Below are 17,453 nucleotides of genomic sequence, written 5' to 3' on the forward strand. Positions count from 1 at the left end.
CAGAAGTAAACTGTAAAATGGTGCAGTTCGAATGAAACGAAAGACATGTAAACAAACCAAAAACAGGACATAGTGTCACAAGATGTGACCCTAAAGGACAAAATGCTCAAGCATACCTGTTTTTTTCTCATCATAGTCGCGACGTTGCCCATCACAGTTCGGTACAGGCATCAGAACCGCGTCTCCTCACAGATCTTTGTTTGTGTGTGATGGAGGATTTCCTGCCACTGTTTTGACTTCTTTACACATTTTATAAGCCAGCGGCACAGGAATAGTCAGAGTGACGTCCACAGTGGCGCTACCCAGGCTGTTTTACAGTCTATTGTTAGAAGCCAAGAGAGGGAGATCTTCTTCTTTACTGCAATGTAGGAAATTAGTTATGAAAAAAAAAAATCTAATCTAATCTAATCATGATAAATTGAAGGGTATTTAATAGTTAAGACATTCTACATCACATACAATTTTGCAAACATCCCTAATGATACACTGAAAATAACATACAGTATGTAGGCTAGTCATAATTGCTAATTATGTATTATTTTCATCATTTAAATGTATTAATTTAGCAAGTGCTTTTTTCCAAAGTGACTTAAAAGATCTCCTTTTGCCAGTGAACATAATATTTCATTTTAATACCAGTACTTCTATATTAAATATAGTTCACAAAAGCTTTATATAACCGCTGTCTATGGAAATAACGCGGAGCCCATCGATATTTATGATAAGTTCGGTTCAGTGTCAGTCAGACACTTTTTCTTCTTTGCTTTTGTTAAATAATTCAAGTTGAGGGGATGTTTGAGCTGTTTGTTTTTTTAAAGTCAGCCCAGACAGCTGAAAATATACTGCGCAAATCAATTAAGCAGTGAAGTTGCCCTGCGTGAAAAGGGCGAGGCTTATTCCAACGTAAAATGCTGTATAATTGTATATAGTTTCAATCAAATAAGGTTGGATTATTTCTATGTTGAGCTGCCTGTTCATGAAGCTGAAAGTGCACGTAATAAAATAATATAGCCTACCATTGATGCAAACCAACAGGAATCCTTGCTTTTTCTGCTCTATTATGTTTATGTTTTATGTTGGTAGGGGCCCGTATTAGTTATTGAAACGGGCCCCCAGATGCTTAAGGCCGCCACTGTTAGATGCATACGTATTCATTACTTTAGTGAATTTAGTTTTGTTACATTTATTGTATTCTTGCATATTGTATTTGGGCCTTTATAGAACCACAGCCCTGGAAGAAATTCATTCAGAAGAAAACGTTGACTTGGCCACTTTTAAAACAACACGTTGATGGCGTTGTCACGGGGATCATGATACTTTTCTCAACGCTACTCAGAACGGACAAATCACACAGTCGTTATGGTAATTGATTAAGGCATTTCGAAAAAACAAACAAACAATGATTTTATTGAAATCCCTTTCTAATATTTATATTCTTGTGTGTGTTATAAAGTCTCAAAATTATAGGTTTGAATAATTATATTTTGGTATATGAATATATCAATTATGACAAATTTGGCTCTCTCAGTTAAAGCGCGCCACCTGGTGGAAATCGATGTTTTTTATTGTGTGTTGTTGTGTGTTTAAAAAAAAAATCTTTACGAACAAATGGCGCCAACTCCTATGTTTTCCTCGCCCACAAAGGAGCAGAGAAACCTGAGATTTGGATTGGTGTCGTTAGACATTTTAACCGACATTCTGTCCAACCTCAACAAGAAAAACAAATCCAACTTGGAGAATGTGCCAGATCTCTGTGGATGTCTCAAAGAAAGGAGAATAGTGGGTGAGTGTGTTGGCCTCAAACTAGCACACTGGTAATATGTTAGTGAATTATTAATTATAAACAATGTTCTTAACGTGATTCAGTAGTCTACCGATATATCTGCCTAACGTTATATCTTTTAATTGTCCGATAAGTGTTCTTGTCAAATTATTGGCGGAAGAGGGACTTTTATTTTGCTGCCGCTTGGAAACTCATCAAAGTTACGGAATTTTAGAGATATGCGTTCATTTAGCAACACACCTCTATTTTATTAAGAGGGTTAATGATTCAGTATAAATAAAAATATGAGCAGGTTTTTCTAAGTTGGCTATAGTTAAATAATTTACAAAGTAGATGTCAGATTTAAGATATCAATGAAAAGTATTTAATGCAATGATTTTGACATTTACAAAATTCTAAATTTCTAAAGACTGTCTAAAATCGTAAAATATTAAATTAATAATTATGTTATTCCATTGTTTTTAACAGAAATAAATAAATTTGCAAGTAATTATGAGAAAAATCGAATAAATACACTTGAGCTTACATAAAAGCATAGATATTAACAGCCATTTTCCTATAGTATTGGAATATAACGCCATATCCAAAACATTGTACTATTACATTGATATTTTTTGTTCTCCCTCATCTACTCGGTCCACAGAGTGTGTATTTCGTCTTTGTGAGGAGCTGGGACTGAACCCTGTGGTTGGATATCAGGCCATCGAAATACTGGAGAGGTAATTTAAGGAATCTCAAATGAACATTTTTCATAATAAATATGTTTAAAACGCTTTCACTTTGTCATACTCTAGGTTCACGGCCAAATATATTGAAGATCTAATCCACAGCCAGAAAGGTCAGCCGACGCAAGGTGCTTCATCTGAGGACCCAGAGAACTACGAGGATCTCATCTTCCAAACACTCAAGAAGAAGCTCTTTCTCTTCCTCCTCTCAAGCGTTCAGATAGCCAGTAAACTAGACCTGTACTCAAATGTATGTTCAGCTCATAAATTACAACAAAACAAACATTCCATGTGTTATGTTGTGATTTGCTCTATCTGCATTCATCTAGGTGGTTAATAATGACATCGCAATGAGATTTCTGCAGGCAGTCAATTACCCTTCCTCCAAAGAGCAACTCTTGGACTCGGAGATTCTCATTTTAAAAACTCTCGACTTTAATTTAAATGTCCCAAATCCTGTAACGTACGTGGAGACCCTTTTGGAAGTACTGGGTAAGATTATTTCCAGTGTTTTTCTCAGGTAGCAGCTATAAATGGAGCTCAGATAGTCTAAAACACTGTGTTTTGTGCTCTCACACAGGCCATAATGATGCAACAGTCCCTGTGGCACAGCTGCATCGTCTGTGTGTGCATGTACTGCAGTTCATTTACCTGCAGAGGGAGACAATCTACACCTCATTGCTCATATCTGCCACCGGATGCCCCAGTCCTTCTGATGAGCAAAGGTACAGGCTATCTCCTGAATTTTCTGCTGTTTCCCCACCCTATTGACTCTCTCTACTCATAAATGATGCTCTTAAAGGTTAAGGTTGGGATTTTTGTAGAGAAAACTATAAGTTTGCCATTTGTATGGCATATTTCATGAAGCCAGTTTCAGGGACTATATAAGTTAGAGTTCAGTTTGAGCAGTTTGATTATTTTTTAGCAGTGTTATGGTAACTTTCTCTACACGGCTGGTCATGAGCAGGTTTTATTCTTGGTTAGAGATCGCGAAGCAAAACTGGATCAATCAGCTTTGACTGAAGTGACACTAATATGAGGAATTAAAGCAACCCTTGTATCTTTTTTTTTCTTCAAAATTAAAGGGATATTTCACTGCTGGAAAGATTAATGTGTATTTAAATTGGGTCATTTATGTAGTAGAGATGTGAAATTATTTTAGAAGTTGGTGCCCTCTAGACTGAGAAAAGCCTGTAGTCTCTGGCCAAAAAAGCCCCCGATGATGGAAAATGGCTGAAAGATTTTTGCGTCATCTGAGGGTTTTTTTCCAGACACACAATACAGAAATCTCTCGTCTCAGGGGGACATGAGGGAGGGAAGCACGGTCATTTGAACTACTGATACAAAGCTTAAAGGAACACTCCACCATTTTTTGGAATAGGGCTTATTCACCGTCTTTCCTACATTTAGATAGGTGGGCAAACGCATTTTTGTCTCAGTGTATGCATTGTTTTAGTTTGGAAGCGCCATCGCCAGCTTAGCTTAGCATAATGAATGGAATCCTTTGTTGCCAACTAGCATGTCATGAGTAAAAGACAAACAAAAAAAACAATTACTTCTTGTGGCCTGCGTATTCACAACGAGTACAAATAGCAATGCAGATTAAGACTAGGCGATTTCCTAGGCAGATATTGACTTGGGACTATATTAGGGTGAAGCACAGGCGAAGCACTGCTACTTGGGCGCAGAGATATCACACTCACCACCAGTTCGTGTTGACTCTCATCCTCACGTCCTCAGGCTGTTGAGCGATCGCAACCTCCTCCTCCTGTCGTTCTATTTCCAAAGCACGCAGCTCCTCTTCTGAAAACTCTGGTTCATAGAGGTATGGTTCTGGATCTTGACTGTCTGAGATGTCACCCTCTTCGTCTCTCACAAAATCCCCCATGTTCATCGCCATTCACTATGTCTACTGTAGGAAAAATAGCCGGCTACTATTCACGCCGGTATGTTGACGGAAGTTGGGGGATTTCAGGTGTTGCGTGATATCTCTGCGCCCAAGTAGCAGTGCTTCGCCTGTGCTTCCCCCCAATATAGTCCCAAGTCAATATCTTTTTTACTCACGACATGCTAGCTGGCAACAAAGGATTCCATTCATTATGCTAAGCTAAGCTAGCGGCGGCACTGCCAAACTAAAACAATGCATACACTGAGACAAAAATGCGTTTGTCCACCTATCTGAATGTAGAAAAGACGGTGAATAAGCCCTATTCCAAAAAACGGTGGAGTGTTCCTTTAATGCTAATCGTTGAAGTATCCCTTTAAATGGTTAGTTCACCTAAAAATGAAACTTCTGTCATTAATTACTCACCTTCATGTCGTTCCAAACCCGTAAGACTTTCGTTCATATTCAGAACACAAATGAAGATCTTTTAATGAAATCTGAGAGCTTTCTGTCCCTACATTGACAGCTACGCAACTACCACTTTGACGCTTCAAAAAGTTCATAAAGAACTTAAAACGAATCGATATGAATTTAGCGGTGTTGTGCAATTATTCTGAAGAGACTCAATCACTTTATATGATGAACAGATTGAATTTAGGCTTTTATTCACATATAAACATTGATCAGCGAACATAAACTGAAGCTCAACCGATCCTGCTTGACATGCGAGAATGAACCTCATTGGTTCTCGCTGAAGCTCAAACGCTCTGCATAACACGAGAATGAACCTCATTGGTTCTCGCTGAAGCTCAAACGCTCTGCGTAACACGAGAATGAACCTCATTGGTTCTCGCTGAAGCTCAAACGCTCTGCGTAACACGAGAATGAACCTCATTGGTTCTCGCTGAAGCTCAAACGCTCTGCGTAACACGAGAATGAACCTCATTGGTTCTCGCACGTCAAGCGAACATGCTTGAGCTTCCATTTACCACAAATGGTAAATATATTCAATATGTGAATAAAAGGCTGAATTCAATCTGTTCAAGATGTTATTGCTACTTTAATGTGAAGTGATTTTTGCATTCATTTAATTCGATATTTTATTTTATCTTCCTTAAACATTTGTGGCAGCAGTTGTGTTTTTTCTTGCCTTGTAAATGTGTTAAATTAAATTCATGATGTTATTCATAACAATATCTCCTTCACCAGAGAAGTGAATTGCGCCGACTCTCTCATGATAAGTTAGTCAAACTGACGCGCTTCATGTTTCGTGTGATTGGCTGTTCGCTGCACATGTCACACTTTCAGGAGCATGTGCTTAATTTAACTCTGATTCAAACCCTGACTGTGTCTGAAATCGCCCCCTATATCCTTAAATAGGGCACTATATATGAGGGGACAGCCATTTGTAGTGGTGTCCGAAACCATAGTGGACATTATCAAGGACACTCATTCAATTTCATAATAATATAATAATTGATGACTGATGTACGCTCTGATGTACTGACAACTGATGTACGCTCAACGCCTAGAGAATACCCATAATGCACTGTGAGGGTCACGCCAAATGAATTCCCATGCCAGATGATGGCGCCCGCATCTGAATCATCCATCCATCCATTTTCCAAACCGCTGGTCCAGTGTGGCTACAGTAACATCAGGTATAAATTATTGATTATGATATTTTTTTTTACATGCTGGTTTTCATGACAGAGATCAAGATAAATCTTTTCATTACTACTGGAGCTGCCAGTTTGCTACGTTTCAATTAATTATTAAACTGCAAGCACAAACTATGGAAAAGCAGAAACCCTTTTGTCGCACTCAGTGTCCGAATTCACTCACTCGTTTTCATTCACTCCTTCAAGGGGACTATATTTCGTTCATCTTCGGAACACAAATTAAGATATTTCTGATGAAATCTGAGAGCTGTCTCACTGCTTCATAGGCCTAATTGAAACTTGCCGGCCCAGAAAGTTAGTAAAGACAATGTTTAAAATTGTCCAAGTGACTACAGTGGCTCAACCTTAAGTTTGTCAAGCGACGAGAATACTTTTTGTGCGCAAAAAAAACCCCAAAATAAAGATTTTTCAACTATTAATTTTCTCTTGTGTGTTCCTCTGAGTGAGTTCACGTAGTGTAACAGCGCAGCGCTTCTGTGTTGTACGTCAGAACGGAGGCTCACTATTGGCCGACGCTGGTCATGTGTGTGATGCATGTGATGCTGGCCAATAGTGAGCCTCCGTTCTGACGTACAAAAAGTATTCTCGTCGCTTGATAAACTTAAGGTGATGCTACACAGGGCAACTTTTTGAGCAATGTTGCTGGGCAATCTTGCCGAGCGATTGTTGCTTGGGCACTTTCCCATTGAAAATGGGAAATAAATTTCTATCTGGATAATTTAGATCGATCGTGGGCCCTGTGTCTCATCTGGTTGCCCGTTGATGGCAACATTGCCCAGCAACATTGCTCAAAAAGTTGAGCCACTTGGACTATTTTAACGATGTCTTTACTAACTTTCTGGGCCAAGTTTCAATTACAGAGAAGCATATGAAGGAGTGAGACAGCTCTCAGATTTAATAAAAATATCTTAATTTGTGTTCTGAAGATGAACGAAAGTCTTACGGGGTTGGAACAACATGAGGGAGAGTAATTACTGACAGAATCTTCATTTTCAGGTGAACTAACCCTTTAAAGAGCGAGAATTTAGTGAGCGCTTTGAACCAGCTGAACGTGATCTAACCCAGGTTGGATTTGTAGGGATTTGTCTCCTATTCTCAAACTCCTGCTTTGTTTAACAGGTTATTGACACTGGTGCTTTCAATATATTTCTCAGTTGTCCAACTTTTGGTTCAGCCAACGTAATGCATATACCTATTAATGCCCAAGCAACCGTATAACAACATGCTAAAAAGCTCTAAGAACAGCATTGCTCTGCCAACTGCCCACAACTCATGCCGGTGTGTTTTGCTCTCGCATTTCATTCGGGAAATGTAAATCTAGTTAATATATTTGCTGTTTGGTGGTGCATGAATTACACACTTCTCCTGCAATAAGGCCATTACTCATTCTGAGGTAAACGTCGCACCGCTTTGTGGTGGAACCTGCCATGGCCTGGGGAAATATGAAGGATATTTTGTGTTTGTAACAGAGCCAAGTTCGTGTCGGTGACGGAGGATTTCATGCTTCTGGGAGTTGGAGTCATTGCTGTGGCCGCCTTCATTCATCACATCTCAACATGGGAAAAGGTACAGAACAGCTTCTGAATCTACATCATGATTCAGTCAGTCAGCTGTGAAGTGTTTTTAAATATGTTACTTGCTTCAAACTTGACAATTCTAGTGTGTTTGGTTCATGTGCACTGCAGGTAGTGGAGGAGCTGACAGGGATAACAGGGATTTCAGGCCAGAGTATCATGGACTTCGCGTATGTCACCCTGACACACATCACCAAGACCAAATCCATGTGACACTGGAAGTCAGAAATATGAAGTGTGAGGAACAGATTCGAGCAAGAGTACAGATATAAGAGGACTAGTGATGGTAACTGTACACAACATGAACAATATTACTTTCTATTTTGATTTCTCTCTCTCTCTTTCTCAAAAAAAGAGAGAATGAACTGTTGTGAATGAACAATGCAAAGATAGAACACTGCAATAAAATAACTTGTTATTCACATTTTATTATGCAACAATTTATAAAAGAAATGAATGTGTAAGGAGGCTTGTATATCAGATGATGCTAACTGTGACACTTAAATGGATAGCAATCATAATTTAATAATATTTGCAACATTTTATTTTATTATAACTGAATTACATTTTTATTTTATTATAGCTATATTTCGCTATCTACTAAAATAAAATAAGCCATGAACAAAACATATAAATTGTGTGGATTGTGAGATTGGAAGAGACATACTTCTTCCTGCTTAAGTCTTAAAGGAGCTGTATGTAAGAAATGTATTTCAATTAATCATAAAATGGCCCTGATATGTCACTAGACATTAAGAAATCATGTTCATTTCAAATACTTATATCACTGACAACAGTAGTCCGGCAAGGATATTGTCATTTAAAAGTGAAGTTGCAGCCCTCAACTGATGTTGATGATGTCATCTTATGTTTTGGCCTGAAGCGCCACCCTCCACCTATCTACCAATCACGAAGTCAGTAGTGTTTCGGCATCCGGGTTGCCAGCTCTGCTCTAGTTACCACAGCTACGTAGCAGCCTACGTTCCTGCTGGATCCTGCAGCCTATCTGGCAACCTCGAGTCAGGGGGGAGGGGATACACCGCTCTACAGTAATTTGAAAGTGATTGCAGTACCAGTTTTGGCCACAATCTTACATACGGCTCCTTTAAGACTCAAAACTAACTATGGTTTAATGTCATGTTATATTTTAGCTGAGGTACTCCATCGAGGCAGCATAGGCACACAACTGATGTAAAGGCCCAAAAGAAACCTAGATTTGGCCAAATTCCCAGGCAGCATTGGATATCTCTCTAAAGGAGATGGAAATCCATTAAAGCATTTCTCATACAATCTCAGTGGAAATAAAAATATAGATGGAAGATGAACCGAAAGAAATGTTGATTATAACTATAATGCATTCAGTCCTGGAAAGTATTGATAAAAAGTATTGTGAAGTACAGTACTGTGCAAAAGAGACTAAATCCAGAAGAACTGCGGGAACGTCTCCGAGACGCTTGAAGAAACCTTCCTGCAAAGCTAAAACTATGCGCAAGTGTACCTGGACAAAAGCCGTTTTAAACGCAAAGGGTCGTTACACCATATATTGATTTGAATTAGTTAATAGAAGATAAATCATAAATAAATTCACTTTGTGATTTTATTTTTGAAAGCATTCTCACTTTACAGCATTTTAACACAAGTGCCAGTGCTTTTCCCAGTACTGTAGCTTTGCAGGAAGGTTTCTTCAAGCGTCTCGGAGACGTTCCCGCAGTTCTTCTGGATTTAGTCTGTCTCAGTTTCTTCTGTTTCTTCATGTAATCACAGACGGACTCGATGATGGTGAGATCAGATCATACCGACTGTTGTCAGACTCCTTGTGCATACACAAATCTCACTGGATTATTACAATTAATGGCAAAAAGAATGTTTGGAAATGTAAACTGATATTTCCTACTGACACACTACAGCAAAAGATATAAATCTTTTTAAGAGGGAGGGGGGGGTATTAACATGCCTAAGAATTTTGCACAGTACTGTACATCCGAGTGAAACAGTTTATTGAAAAATAATGTAGGGCTGGGACTTGCTTCCATCTATCGTTTTTTTTATTGGAAGTAGAAGGTCATCCGAGGACTTTTCACCTGTTTTTCGAATACCATGCATTCGGACTACTCTTTTGGCATACTGCTTTTTGCATACTATATAGTAGGGAGATATTTGATTTCGGATGCAGAGTTTGTTCTTTCGGTTAATTAATACATCATATGGCTATTTACTAAAGTGTACTTTTTCTATCTTGAATTTTCAGTGTGAACGCACTACTCACACTATTTATACTACAAAACGGCATAGGATAGTGCACAAGTATGCTTGCAGAAGTAAGATAAATCATTGCTTTAGTCTGAAATTCATCTTGTAAAGGTCATGTAAACGCACTTACTGTTGACTGTGGTGAGCAATGGCAGAGGGGAAGAGTGCTTGAAAACAGTCATCATTTGCATTTCTGTTTGGTGTCTCCACACTTCACCTTAAAATATGACCTAGAGAGACAACAGTGGCAATTACCATGCTTGAGAAGGTATTAGAGTCATCATGTCTCTAAAAAACACTCCTATCATTTAGCTTTCTTTGGTGCTGGAGAGACACCACTTTACTCTTGTGTAACGTTTCAAGCTAATGAGAAAAGATAGCAACTCTCTTGCTGAAATCTGCCCACAACTTTAATTATGTGAACTAAAACTTTGTTCCAAACTTTGTACATTTTCTAAATAATGGACCTGCATTTACATATTTTATATATGACTGCAACTCTCATGGGTATAGGCTTTGGACTGCTCTAAAGCAGTTTTATTATTGGAGGATTTAACATAATAATTCAGGCCTGGGTGTTTAGAAATGAGATGAATGTCTAAGGAAAAAGTTCTTCTAAATGCTTTTCCACAGAGCTGTCTGTGTTTTGGTCTGGATCCAGTCCTGGTGGATGTGTTTCAGTCTGGCGGGGGAACAGAGGGCTTTGCTGGGGAAGATGCCACAAATATCCCCTTTCTTCATGTTCGGGTCCTCCAACAGACTGCAGTTGTAACCAAAGAGAATATTGATTAGAACAAGAACACGAGTCCATATGCTTGATACATTTTTAATATTCGACATAAGCCAGATCAATTAGAGACCAGGCTGTGCTTTAAAAGACTCCATGATATCACATCACTTTTGGGCAATAGGGCCTAAGGTGACATTAAAAGCTGTTTATTTTGTTTCATGTATGCATTTCTCCTTGGATGCCGCTATTTATCTTGTTATCATGAATGCTTTGTTAAAGCATAAGGTCTACACGTGCATACATCTCAGATCGAAGCCTTCAGTTATCCAAGAAGAAGCTTTATTGTGGACAATGAATAAGGAAAGTCTCAAACATTAAGAGCTTCAGAGCAGGGCCCGGCTGTATGAACATAACAGTAAGTTAAGACTGTATAAGCATTAGTCTGACCAACTGGCAATTAGTCAGGGCTAATCAGTCTTATACTTTTTTGGATTCAAATTAGACCAATCTTTTTATGTAACTGACTTTAAAAAGTTATGGCAAGTCTTGAAGTAAAAGAAAAGTAAATAGGATGACTAACCTTTAAGACTAACTGCCACAGGAGAGTCTTTTTGAGACTTACACACTTCACATGAAATGTTACAGTGAAACACTATTTACACTTTACTCTTGTGTAACGAGAGTTACACAAGAGTAAATGAAGAATAAATACTCTTCATTTATCTTGAAAAATGTTTATTTATTTTCTATTAATTTATCCAGAATATAAACAATTCTTATTCATTTATTAAAATAGAAATTAATAAGTGCTCTTATTTTTTATTTATTGATGAATATAAACAATTCGTATTTATTAAGTAAGAATAAAGATTTACTTTTATTTTAGTAAATTTTAATATTTTAATAAATTCTTTTAAAAAATAAGTGTTTTTGAATTAAGAAGTGCTTTTTTTTGTATTATTTAATCCAGAATATAAACAATTCTTATTTAGAAAATAAACAGAAATTAAGAAGATCTTATATTTATTTTCTATTAATTAATCCAGAATATAAACAATTCTTATTTATATATAAAAAAAAAAGTTTTTTTTTCTTTTTCTATTAATCCAGAATATAAACAATTCTTTAATTGATTAAAATAGCAAATATGTTTATTTATTTTCTACTAAGTATTTCAGAATATAAACAATTTTTATTTTTAAAATAAGAATTAAGTAGTACTTTTATGTATTTATTTAATAATTTAATTAAAAACCAATTCTACCAAAATGGTAGAAAACTGAAAGATTTACAGTAGGATCACCAACTTTTCCATAAAGGAAAGAAAAGTAGCTATATATGTGTGCATGGAATCATCTCTCATATTCTCTACCAGATTATTGGCCAATCAATTAATCAATTAGTTACAGTGTTTCAAGCGTCTCGTTGGCCTGGTCAGTGCAAACTGCAAATGTGTGTATTGCAATGGTGTATCATGGGGAGGAAGCACATGCCAGAGCTCCATCCCTCTGTGAGGTCACCATAGCAACCGGAGCCTTTTACCAGTCACTCGGGAATTCCGTTTTTGCACGGCTCACTTGCCAAGTAAGCAAGTCAACCCTTCGGCGGCTTGCCTTTCGCGTCTCTTTAGCAACCAGTTGCTATGCGGCTACTGTTGCCATGCGTGTGTGGTGGGATTTATGGGAATTCAGGCCCCCTGTAACTCTCTCTGTGATGTCTCTCCTCACCCACCCCCAAAATAACTCAGAAATGGTTTGATCGTCAGGGAGAACTTCTCTTGATAACGCTTATATTCAAGCTGAGGTTTTTATAGAGACGTAAATAAAAGTGGAGTTGTGTGGGCTTGCACTGACAGTCAGCTGTGCCGTGATACAGTGATTTACATGATTCCTCCATTCACATCTATGAGCCGCTGTCAAAGTCATTTCCACGTCCTTGGGAGAGGGAATAAGTCAAAATAATGACAGTTCTGCAAAGCACAGCATTATGTAAAGAGACGTGTGTGACGTGGCGGAACAACAGTGATGCTGGAGTCTTGTGTGTGTGTTTGATCAACTCTGAGGGATCTTCTGTTCTGCGAGATGACTGTTTTGTTAATTGATCTTTTCTCTGAGATGCTCTTTAGAAGATTAAAGATGTGTGATGTTTTATGAAAGGGTTTGCGAGGCAGTGTTTGGGTTTATTAAGAAGGCAGGTGTCTCTCTGAACCTTCTTGGCAAAGATCACTATCATTTATACACACTGTATAATCCAAAAGAGCTGAATATCCCAGAGCTGAAACATGAGCTGTAAAATGACCAGTGTTATTTTAGGGTCATTGATATAGTTTTTGTTAATTTTTTTTTTTACTTTAAATGTAGTTCATATTTTTGTTATTTTGTTTGATTTTTGTTAACTTTTGATTTAGCTTTTTAAAAATGTGTATAGTTTTTATTTAGAAAGAAATGTTAAAACTAAGTTTTAATGTTTATTTCATTTAAGTAACAATTTTTTATGATTTTAGTTTTAGTTAACGAAAACAACACTGCCATGGACCTTTAAAAAATTATTAATAATAATAATTGTATATAAATGTAAAAGAATGGAAGCTCGTTTCCGCCACTGAATAACAAAAAAAGTAATTGCAACTTTTTATCTCACAATTTTGACTCTTTCTCAGAATTGCATGATATAAACTCACAATTGTGATTGTTTTGTTTTTTTGCTGACATTTTTTTCACAATTGCGAGTTTATATCTCACAATTATGACTTTTTTCTCGCAATTATGACTTTTTCTCTCGCAATTGTGAGTTTATATCACAATTCTGAGAGAAAAAAAAATCTGAATTGTGAGATAAAAAGTCACAATTACTTTTTTATTGAGTGGCGGAAACAAGCTTCCATATAAGTGAATCATTTCACCACTTTAAATATATTTTCACTAATTAACAAATAAGCTCATCAAATATTATAGGCTCTCAATTAAGATTTTTTTTTTTTTTAAATGCATGCATAATAATTAAAATTTATGTATTTATTTATTAATTAAATTGTATAGTTTGAGGTTACTTTCACACGACAAATGGTTGTTGTTAGATTTAGTAACTGGCTGTTTTGTGACATCTGGAGATCATTTTCTACTCAAAATTACTTTCATTCTCATACTCAAAAATGTTCCAACGAATGTTATCGTGTATTGTACCAGGTATTGAGGTCGGGTACCACTGTCACGGAGTCAACATCTACAGCACCAGACCTCTGCACTCCGCCCACTCGTTCCCTGTCCCCTGAATACTAATCACCATCACCTGTCATCACCACCTGCCTGCACTTAGCACCACTAATCACCAGCACTATTTAGTCACCATACCCACAGCACTACACTGTCTGGTCTCGTCATTCCACACTGAAAGACTTACCTGACTCTTCCATTGCTGATACTTACCTCGTTATGCCATTCTTCTACCGAAGTCCTGATCCAGTCTGCCTTCATCTGTCTTCTGTCCAGATCTTCATCATCTACAACCAAAAACCAGATAAGAAACTCAGTCAACTCCACCAACAGTGCTCTACTTTAATCTTCAACCACTCACCTGTTCTTCTGCTGAATAACATCTTGCGTTCAATAAATCCTGTTTACAAACTTTACCTGTTTGCATTCTTCTGTTCTGACAACCACATTACTTCTGTTATGTAGATATGTTACATAATATCTACTGTAGATGTTCTAAGTAAAGCATATACTTTAAAAGCTTAAATTACCCTGTTAAATTACTCAAACTTTAATTGGCGAAGTTAAATTGACTTATTTTTCTTTGTTAATTTTACTTTTACTTTTTAAAGAAAAAAACTTGCAAAAGAAAAATTAAGTAAATTGTACTTGTTTTTTGTTTTTGTTTTTTTCTAGTGGTGCATGACGTCACCTGTTTCACAAATTTGCGTTTTTATAGTTTACGCTGAGATGACAATGGTATCGTTTTCAAAAACTTGCTCTTTGAAACCCATTTTCAAAAGTTTGCGTTTTCAGGCCCCCAAAACGCAGTTGTGTAAACGAACGGCCAAAACACATTAAAAAAAATCTGTTTTTAGTTGAAAACGGTGTTGTGTAAACGGCCCCTCAGACCAGTCAACTTCCAAAAACTAATGGAGTAATATGTTGTAATCAGATTACTTTTTTCCAAGTAATTATAAAAGTAACATTATTTTTAAATATACAACAAAACATCTGATTTACTTTTTCAAAAAAGTAATGCAAGTTACTTTTTTCTCATGTACGGACTGACAGCTCTCCATCCTCGTGTTGAGAGAGAACAGGAGTTAGTGCAGAGGCAATGATAATTGTAGATCTAGACTAAATGTGAAATTTACCATCTCACTTGAACAGAAACATTTTCAGTACTCCTCAAAACGAATAAAACAGTGAAATGCAAACTCAGAATATTACACAAACCTGTAATAATTAAATGTTAAAAAACACAATACTTTATGTATTTAATCTCACTTTATTAACCAATGTCTTTGCTGCTGACCAATTCAACCATAGTAATAATAAGCAATAATGATTTTAGATAAACATCACTTTTGTTTCATTTTTTAGTTTTTATTGCTGAACTTTCTTCTCCCGCGTCTTATTCTTCTGCGGTCCAGAATGTCAGCACAGCTGAGGTTAGTTTTAGCTTCGCCCTCTACACGTGTAAATATGCATTTCTTTCAGTCTGAGGCTTATTCATTTCACTTTTGGTGTGAAAGGGCCTTTACATTTGACAATTTTTTTTGTTACTAAATAAAAACAAGGAAGCCCAGCCCAGGTGAGAAAAAAGTGACACAAAATTACCACAACATTATTGCATTACAAAAGCAACTAAGTAACGCAATTAGTTATTTTTAGGGAGTGATGCAATATTGTAACGCATTACTTTTAAAAGTGACCAATCCCCAACACTGGTCAGTTGTGAGAAAAGCTCTAGCAGATCACAATCAAATGTTATTATTAAAACTGTTTCTGGTTGAAAACACTTATTACATGATTAAATGATAATTATGCCAGAAAATCTGTCTAGCATGTGTTCTGTAGCCTTTCTGATAGCTTTATTCTTTGACAGTTAGCTCATTACCTTATTTGCTCCCACCAATGTGAGGATTTAATTTGGAATCCCTGGACAACAAGAGCGAAAATTAAACTAGTATTTAATGAGAGAGTTGTAATGATTTGGGCCACAAGGGGGACGGAAAGAACAGATGGACTGAATGATTAATGCATTTCATAATATTCATTCAACAATGGATTTCTGTGACAGCTGATGTGGTTTAAAGTTCTATCCTCTTGAACTCTGAAAGAATGTGAAGCATCAGGACCAGAGAGAGAAAACAGTGAAGGCAAACTCAGCAGACTTTCTTCTAAAGATTGAAGAAAAATGTATGAGGGCCAGTGATGTGATTACAATAAAAATGCAATTCATACAAAATATGTTTCGAAAAACACCTTTGCTATAATGAACAGTCTTGAACATTTTTAGTGAAGTAAAAAAAAAAAAGAGAAAGGTTACAATAACAAATGTTGGCATTAGCATAAATATTTTATAGCATAATATTTTATTATTTCTTTGAAGGACAACCAGTGAAGCAAATTTGTTGCCTGAGTCACAACCAGACTACTTTTAAATACTTTCATTCAGCAAGGATGCATTAAATTTATCAAAAGTGACAGACTTTAAAATGATGATAATAATAATAAAAAAATAGTTCAAAATGTTCTTTTTAACTTTTTATTCATCAATGAATCTTAAAAAAAAAAAAAAAAAAAAAAAATCATATCACAGTTTCCAAAAAAATATGAAGCAGCAAAAATGTATTCATAATTAATAATAAGAAATGTTTCTTGAGCAAATCAGAATAATACAATGATTTCTGAAGGATCACGTGACACTGAAGATCTGATGCTGAAAATTCAGCTTTACATCACAGGAATACATCGCATTTTAAAATATATTCAAACAGTAAACAGTTATTTTAAATATGAAAAATATGTCACAATATTACTGTTTTTACTATATTTTGAAGCCTTGGTAAGTCTGGACTTCTTTCAAAAACAAACAAACAAAAAAACATACTATTTTGTTTATTTACATTGTTTTGTTATATTTTAGTTGTGAATATAGGCTACTTGATGGCTTGAAACTGGACTCTCGTTCGGCTACAGCTCCTCTCAGGGTCAGAAACGATCTTTTGATTAACGTCGACCTTGCAGCACCTCTTGCATGATAACGAGCAGTTGTGACGATAGTCCCTCCCATGGTTATGAATAATACATGACATTACAGTTGGTCAAGGCAGAGGTTGTGCTGCTGTCTGTCTGTGCAGCGTGGCGTGTCTCATTCAGGCTGGCATCGCATTCATTCACACACACACTGCAGTGGTGCATTGCTTTCTTCTGATTCTCGACTAGTCCTCTGCGCTCCGTTACCATTGCACACACTCACTGGCGTTATTGCCCTCTGTAGAACGGAGAAATCAGCCAATGTTCAGCACAAGTATCCGCGGAAGGGAAAGGAGAACGTATTTTGTGGCTGGTGGAAAGCTGTCATGAGAAAAAGCACGCGAAGGAAACACATCACTCAGGATACACCGGTGCGGAGTGCGGACGCGAGCGGAGGAAGGTGGGACGGAAAGTAAAAGATAAGCAAGGTAGGCTACGTCTTCGCCTGGAGTAGTGTGTGTCATTAATCACCGTGTGTTGCCAGAAGGTAATGGTAATCCAGGATAAAACCTTTCATGCACCGATTTCCTCGGTAACGACTGATATACGAATCCTTCCTTTGCTTGTCAGCTTTTACAAAAAATGACC

The 17,453-nt window shown here is 36.8% G+C and overlaps 2 protein-coding genes across 2 annotated transcripts in view; both read left to right on the plus strand.

Moving 5' to 3' along the window:
- Positions 1-1,608: 1,608 nt before the first annotated feature.
- On the plus strand, positions 1,609-10,666 carry cntd1 (cyclin N-terminal domain containing 1; the record flags this gene model as incomplete). Its single annotated transcript, XM_084136034.1, has 8 exons — positions 1,609-1,783; positions 2,427-2,502; positions 2,578-2,758; positions 2,838-3,000; positions 3,089-3,233; positions 7,545-7,641; positions 7,761-7,935; positions 10,533-10,666. The coding sequence occupies 7 exons, from the start codon at positions 1,609-1,611 to the stop codon at positions 7,860-7,862; spliced, it is 939 nt and encodes a 312-aa protein (XP_083992160.1). The 3' UTR covers positions 7,863-7,935; positions 10,533-10,666.
- Positions 10,667-17,170: 6,504 nt separating this feature from the next.
- Positions 17,171-17,453, plus strand: part of LOC311096554 (uncharacterized protein) — a gene marked incomplete at its 3' end in the record, with an annotated part of 97,535 nt that continues 97,252 nt past the window's right edge. The window contains exon 1 of the mRNA XM_084135751.1: positions 17,171-17,293. The remainder of the gene's footprint in view (positions 17,294-17,453) is intronic.

Source organism: Abramis brama (assembly GCF_963993115.1).
Source record: "Abramis brama genome assembly, chromosome: 14".
In the NCBI taxonomy this organism is placed as follows: Eukaryota; Metazoa; Chordata; class Actinopteri; order Cypriniformes; family Leuciscidae; genus Abramis; species Abramis brama.